Source organism: Teleopsis dalmanni, chromosome 1, assembly GCF_002237135.1.
Source record: "Teleopsis dalmanni isolate 2A chromosome 1, ASM223713v2, whole genome shotgun sequence".
Lineage (NCBI taxonomy): Eukaryota > Metazoa > Arthropoda > Insecta > Diptera > Diopsidae > Teleopsis > Teleopsis dalmanni.
Window position 1 is genome coordinate 75,945,760 of NC_051846.1, and position 7,856 is coordinate 75,953,615.

Genomic DNA, 7,856 nt, shown 5'->3' on the forward strand with positions numbered 1-7,856 from the left:
ACTTTTTCAAACTTTCAATTGTACTTTGCATTAAGATCTTGACAACATGCATTGATTTCGAATATCAAGTATTCATTTGAATAGAATTTTTGCCCTCTAAAACAAACTTTAACTTTAATCTATACATTTTATGATGTGACTATTATCGAAAAGTGAGCGGTTGATGGAACTAAACTAAGAATATGTTTCGGTAATTACAATATTAAATTTGTCGAGCAATGTTGTTACATGGCTCTATTCAAAGAAATAAATCGGAAAATTCCGTTTTCTCAAAAAAGTATCATCCAGGATCACATACTTTTTTCGAAAATTTTTAGCTTTATCAATGTACTAAATGTACTGTACTCTTTCAGTTTTCAGTTTTATTATTAATCGGTTTCATAATCGGGCGCAAAACTTTTCGAATACCCTGCGTATTACAAAGGTCTTTCCTGATCAATTGAATATTTTAAAACAATATTTGCTACCAATTTTAAAATCCTTTATCGAAATTAAATTTCTTTATCGAATACTATATCTGAATCTGAATACTATATTTCTATTTTTAATATTTTTTTATAATATTTTTAATTTCAAAAAACAGCTCAAATGGGCTTTTATAGAACCCGATAAGGTCTAGCTTTTTGAATCAAGAGATATTGTTAGGTTAATCCTAATCATATTCGGCTTAGGAGACCCTCGACAGAGGTAATACAACAGTTCTCACAATTCTCAGTATACCATGTTCTCTTTAATAGTGAAAGCAATGGTTGCGTCGATTAATGTGTTGTGATCCATTATTCGAAAATTTAAAAAAAAAACGATTAAATTAAAAGGAGAACTTACCATACCGTACTTTTACTAATTATTAAAATTATTTTTTTTAGGGCGAATCGACCTAGTTGCCAGTTTCTTATTCTTAGTTAATTTTAAAATTAATTTTAGTGTTTACACAGAAAAAACTAAATAAATAAAATTTTTATTTTATAAAAATAAACTTGTTTTCCATAAATACTCCTCTTATGCCTAAATGTAGTACTTAAAACCAAAATATTTATTTTATGTAAAACACTTAGCTCTTCGAGTTATTTGTCGTATAAATACGACAAATATTTTAATATTTGTTTCTGATCAATCAGCTATAGTATCAAAATAAAATGCAAATATCAATTTTTAATATGAATATGAAGTTAATAGTTTAGGTAAGGTTAAGTAAGTGACTATAGTTGTAGGATTTTTTGCAGGACTTTGTATGAATGTCAAATTTTTTGGAAGGAATATTGTATTTATTAGGGTTTCAATTTAAATGATTTATTCATTTAAATATAAAAAAGACAAAACTTATGAATATAAAAACAGTTATCATATTACTGTTAACGAAAATTGAATTTTGCTTTTAAGTATTAATAATATATATATGAAATAAAAATAACAAATGTTAGAATTCATATATTAATTTATATCTTTATTTTTATTCTCTCTTACATTCGCAGTGTTTACTACGATCCTTTCTTAGCAGCCGCTGCAGCTACGGCTGATCCCAATCTACGCTTCCAGGTAAGAAATTTTATATATAAAATATGTAATTATCACTTTTTATATATATTGCAAAAATTTTGTTAACTTATAAATATTAAAATATGATATATATAGTATATAAAGTATCTCTACAAATTATACAACGTATTTAATTTTTTTTATTAGTTCCTTATTATTGCATTAAGATAGAAAATCATACAAATATAATTTTACAGGCAGCCAAACCGGTCACTGAAGTTCCAGCAGCACAGCCAGCAGCTATTTTAAATGTAATGAACCGTTCCGTATTTAAATTCAGTCACATTTTTTACGCAATATTTTTTGTTTCCTTATTAACCATAATTTTTTTACACCCTTTTTAAATTTACAAAATAAATTTAAGGAATTTTCACCCACGGCTAATTTTTGTTATTTAATATTTTGTTTTCAATACTACTAAAGGATTAAGGTTTTTAATACAATATGTATAATTTTTTTCATGGGTTTCTCGTTTTAGATGTTTATTTAAAGAATTTTTTTTTTGTTAAACATTTCAATTTCAATTTAAATTGTGTAAATTTTTTCACCCTTTATATGTAAATTTTCACAACTCATTTTCATCATACATTTAATTTTTTGTTAATATAATTTTATTATTATTGCAATGGTCACTTTTTGCACTTTTAATCGTAATTTTTTTTTTATCTCTGTAATCAATCTTTTTTTTTTATTTTTTATTTTTTTTTTTTTCAATTCAATAAATACCCAATAACATCAATTCAACTGATTTTTCATAAACTATAAACTATGGAAAAAATAGTGTAGCTTTTTTTTTTGTTTGGAACTGAAATTATTTGAATGAGAATCGACAATTAATTTTGCTGCATAATGAATATGTGTAAAACCGTTTTTGTACTTAAAGTAATCATTTTAACAAATTCTTTACATATTAACACTAAAATCAAAAAAAAAATTACCGAAATTATCAATTTTTATAACTGATTGCAGAAATATGTTAGTTTCCATGTAGTATCGAAAAACATTTTATAAAATTTACAAATAAACTATTAAGTTGATGAGTAAATACTGTAAACCCGAATCTGAGACCCGAATTTTTATAATTTTTAAAATGATCTTAAAACATACCACCACAATTGTATTTTCATAGTTGTTAACACTGTACTATGTTACCGTGCTCAATCTGTCTCAGGGTGTTTTAAATATCACTGAATCTATATCACCAATTTAACGGTGACGATACATCGAACGTACTTGTAAACTTGTCAAGTTATAAATGTCCGGAAGAAAATATAGCATTTACATGAAAGCCATTCCTATGAGATGTCACTCTCATATACTCAGGTAACAGAATACTACATTCGCCAGCCCGGAAATCGTAATTATCATCATACGCGTCCAGTATGCCATAATCAGTGTTTTATTGGGCTCGTTCTTTATGGGTGTTTGAACCTTGAATTCAACGTCATTATGCCTGTCTTGGTATGCATTTTTCATGCCTAACATAGCGTTGACGTAAAGCACGAAAGGACTCCAATGTTAGTTCAACTACCTTCTCTTAGGACAGTGCACTCGCCTGTATTCCTCGATGGTTAAACCACGCTCTGCGCACTTGAATCTCCTTCGCTGCCATCCCGAGATGGTGGACGCTTACTTAGAGCCGGCGTCTACTCAGCTCAGTTTGGAGCTTCTTAGGGTTTTTGTGACCTTTTAAACCAAATCCTCCAACGCTCCAGCGCGGAAATATTGTAACCCCACAGAGGGACCCTTATATATATCGTTTAAATTAATCACAACTGAATAATTAAATTTTATTTAGTATTTTTTTAAATTAAAATTACACCAAAATTTCGACTATGTCACAGTTTCCCGAAAATGACTATAGAATAAATATCAAAAAAAAATTTCAGTATAAAATAATATTTAAAAAAGGCAATACAGTCGTATTTTAATTAATTAAGGATTAATTAATATGTTTGCAATTATATTTTTAAGTGTTAGCGATGGCACAAGACAAAAAGATAACATTAAATAAAACCGATATTGAATTCCGACGAATAAGTATCCCGACGATAAGCCCAATTCTTACAACAAAAATCTAATAATATTATTATCCTAATATCAGATGGAGATAGGAGCTCTCGGTTCATTAGTATGTTCCTGCCAATGCCAAAGTACAACAGACATAAAGAAAGTAACTAAAGGTCTCATCCGCTTCTCTGCAGAACCAGCATTCTCTCTTCTTAGCTCATCTTATTCAGTTAGTAAAATAATTGATATTCGTTAGGTAACTTGCTAACAAACTCAACTCTGTTTTACTAACAAGGGACGCCTCACTGAATGAGGACATTATGGTATCACAATAGATATGTCGACTTAAATCAGCAGAAGTAGAATCCCTAATTATTTTTTGACCCCATACAATACTTATTATTTTTATTTAAATTTATCTCTTAAAATAGATTTTTTTTATTTTCACTAAACCAGCTTATAATTACAGTTTAAATTATAATTATAACTTTAAAATTTATTTGTGCTTGAAGTATTAAAATCGGTAACTGGAACATATCTATTATTAGATAATTATTTATTTAACGTTATCAATTCGTTCTTGTATATATCATCTTTAATACTAAAAAAAAAGCTTGAGTTTAAGATAAAAAAAATATAGAAGAATGGCCGGAGAAATGTATTTATTAAAAGTCCAAAACTTTTCTATACTCGTACTTTATTCTTGTATGTATATTATATACATAATTCGATGATTCAATGATTTAGCAACAAATTGTTTTCAATTGATTTAATACATACATCAAGTAAATAATTTAAAAATTTTTTTTGCCCTTATTATTACAGATGAAACAAAAAATAAAATAAATATAATAAATGAAAGGTCATATTTAACCCTTCAAAATAAAATTGTTTCGACTGCCTTTTAATATTCAAAGTAGTACCCCTTAAAGTATAAATCCAACCCTAATAAAAAAATTGTTTCTGATTAAAATTAGGCATCGATTGGTATATTTCTCTTTATATATATGTGCATATATGTATATAATGTTATATATTATTTATTTCGTAAATACACATAAAATGAAGAAACGTGTTTAAATTTCGGCTAATCCACTTGAATTGACCCTACTTCAAAGGTTGTAATTAAATTATTCATGCGAGAAGCTTATAAAAAATTTCTTTATTATATACAATATGTATTGTAATTTTATGACATTTTTCCTTAATATAGGGTGTTTTTAAGAGGTACAGAATTTCAATTTGAAACAAAAGGTTTTATCAAATAAGTATTTTTTTTCATTTGGTATACAATTTTCCGACATTATTAAAGAATAATGATTTTCCATAATCCTTTTGAATGTTTAAAGTTTACGTATGAACGGTCTGAAGTTGTTATTGACTTGTCCGCATTGACTTAAAAAAATAAATAATTTTAGAAAAAAATGCTTTTCCTATGATAAATCTGAGAATATAGTTGACTACGGTACAACTCAATTTCTGTAGGTGTTCGGAACGGCGTTGACAATGTTATTTCGATTTCCTTAATCTTGAACAAGTATTGTCGAATTATATTGATATAAAAGCCACTAAAGTGGTTCCGAACTGATAGTCCGCTAGTCGCCCGTGGTCCGCAAGATAGTTAAAAATGGTTCAAGTATTGTAGAATTATATTGATATAAAAGCCACTAAATCAGTGGTTTCGCACTGATGGTCCGCTAGTCGCCCGTGGTCCGCGAGATGGTTTAAAATGGTTCCTGAATCAAACTTAACAGATATGGATACATAATTTGTAGTGTGTCCGTTGAGACCTACCTCACTTGTTAGAAAATAAACATAAAAAATGTTCAAGTAATTGTATAACTATTTTATAGTCTTTATAATGTACCTATGCACTTATGCAATTCATTATACATTATACCAGAGATGCTTAAAGCATATTAAAATAATAATACTGTTTATTATTCTTAAACTTTGTGGTCCCTACTAGAAAAAAATATATCATAGTGGTTTTTGGTCAAAAAAGGTTAGGAACCACTGCCCTAAACAGTACATTTTTCAGGTTGCAATTCTAACTGATGGGTGTTCTTTAATGCAAATGGAGAATTTTTCGCTTACGAAAGATATTAAAACAAAAGTATGTCTTGTGGAGCATGCTGAGAACAATTTTTACTGTAGCTCATTCTCTCTGATAAAGTGTAAAGAATTCGTTGATATATCAAGTAATAATTTAGAGACAGAAACTTTGTACTTGTTGAACCGAAATTGCTGAACAATTTCTATAGTAATGGTAGCAATATTAATACTTATATTATATTTTGGGTACGATTCGAATTTCTCCAGAAGTCACAATGAAACAAAACATTTTGGTTAATTTAATATTTCAAGTAGTTTTTTCCACTAGGCTATATACTTTAAAGCTCAATACATTAAAAACCAATTATATTGGCTTATGGCGTTGTAATGATATTGATCAGATTATTAAAATTCACTAAAACCCGTTGCCAACTCACGGCAATCATGAAATTGGAATCTCTCTTCATTCTGCAATAAAAAATATATATGTATGTATATGCGAGTGACTTCCATCATCTGCTGAAAAGTTTATTTGCTATAAGTTATTTGCCAATTCTTCCGTTCTGAATTAGTTAAAATGTTTCCTACACTATATCCTTTAGGAACAAAAGAAGTCAAACCAATACTTCCACCATTGTCTTGATGAATTTTATTAGTGGTTTCAAATTTAGAGCACAGGTATATGATTATGTGGTGAAAGAATTTTAGTTTGAACAAATGAACTGGGTACATTACTAAATCTAAATCATTATGTTGTATAAAATTTGTCTATACCATAAAATATTTCGGAACTAAGAAATATGATTCAGCTATTTTTCTTTTTTTTTACTACATTACGGCAGTTTTATAATATATCACATATATATGGTAATATACCGCGTAATACAATAGGGAAAGGAATCATGAAGCTGTTGTTAGGGTTGGATCAGGATACTATAAAATTTTTGCTTAACCATTTAATCTGTTTATGTGTAACAAATTCGCAGTTGTTATCTTTATTTATTAAATTGAGTTCTTTATTTTCTTTGAATTATTTTATTTAATGGTGAAAATAAATGTATTTTACTATATTGTTACATCAAATACATAAAGAAAATAACTTTAAAAAAAATTAATAATATTTTTACCATACTAAAAACTACTTGTAGTAAAACGTAAAAATCTTGCCTTTATAAATTTTTTTTATTGTTGCATGTGATAAGACCTTAACTTACTTTTTATATAACTTATAGTTAAGTCCATTTCAATATGTTTTTATTATACATCTTTTAATATTTTAAACTGCTGAATTTAATTTTATACTTTTCGCATTGTTTCATATATCCGGCTTATTATGTTTAATTTTATAATTAATTTTTTCGTTGAAATTCGTAAATAATCTTTATGTAGTATAATTTATATTATTATATGCAATTTACTACCTTATCTACAACAACAATTACAACAAAAAACAAACATTGTATGTGTAATTTACAATTAATTAAAAACCTTACAGCGCCGCACTGTGACAACGCTTCACAACAGTTCACCTCATACGATCAACCGCATCCCGGTACCACAAAATGTTTTGGTAAAAAATCAAAAATTCAAAACAAAAAAATTAATTAACAAAAAAAAAAACAACTCTAATGAATTATTGACCGTTTATTGTTGTTTTTTTTTAAATATATAAACTTGTAATTAATAAAATTTTGTTGTGTTCGTTGAATTGTTTTTTGCATCCTGAAAATATTGCTCTCAACTTTTCTATTTGACTAATGTAAACTATTTAACTTTTGTAATTAAGCTTTGATGTATTTAATAATATATTTAATATATTTAAGTGTGTAAATATATATTTACATAAATTTGTAAATTTCCTTTTTTTTGCATGCTTTTATGAAATTACTTAAAATTTTCCACACAAAGTCACAGCTTTCAATTATTTTTTATAACATAAATAAACGATACATGTATGTTGGCTGGAATTTGAAAAATTTGGTAGCATTATCCCACCTTAGTTTTATGTTTACAATTGTTAAAAGTCATTAAATGTTAATTGTAGTTAATTCTTTAATCACCATCAGCACCCACAGAACACACCATCCCCACTTACACAAATATCAGCTTTCGAGTCTGTAATATTGTAGTACAAAACAAACTCAGGCTGTTTACTATACTTCCCTATTACCCGTAGTTTATTGTATATTTTTTTTATTACAAATGAATTTCAAATTTTTAATTGCAATGTTCAAAATTTATTCCAGGCCACAGCT

General features: G+C 27.3%; 1 protein-coding gene across 1 annotated transcript in view; it reads right to left on the reverse strand.

The window, feature by feature from the left end:
• Positions 1-6,006: 6,006 nt before the first annotated feature.
• LOC119685336 (U3 small nucleolar RNA-associated protein 14 homolog A-like) overlaps positions 6,007-7,856 on the reverse strand; it is a 2,894-nt gene continuing 1,044 nt past the window's right edge. Inside the window, exon 3 of the mRNA XM_038099590.1 lies at positions 6,007-6,069. Within this exon, the coding sequence (XP_037955518.1) occupies positions 6,007-6,069 (63 nt within the window). The remainder of the gene's footprint in view (positions 6,070-7,856) is intronic.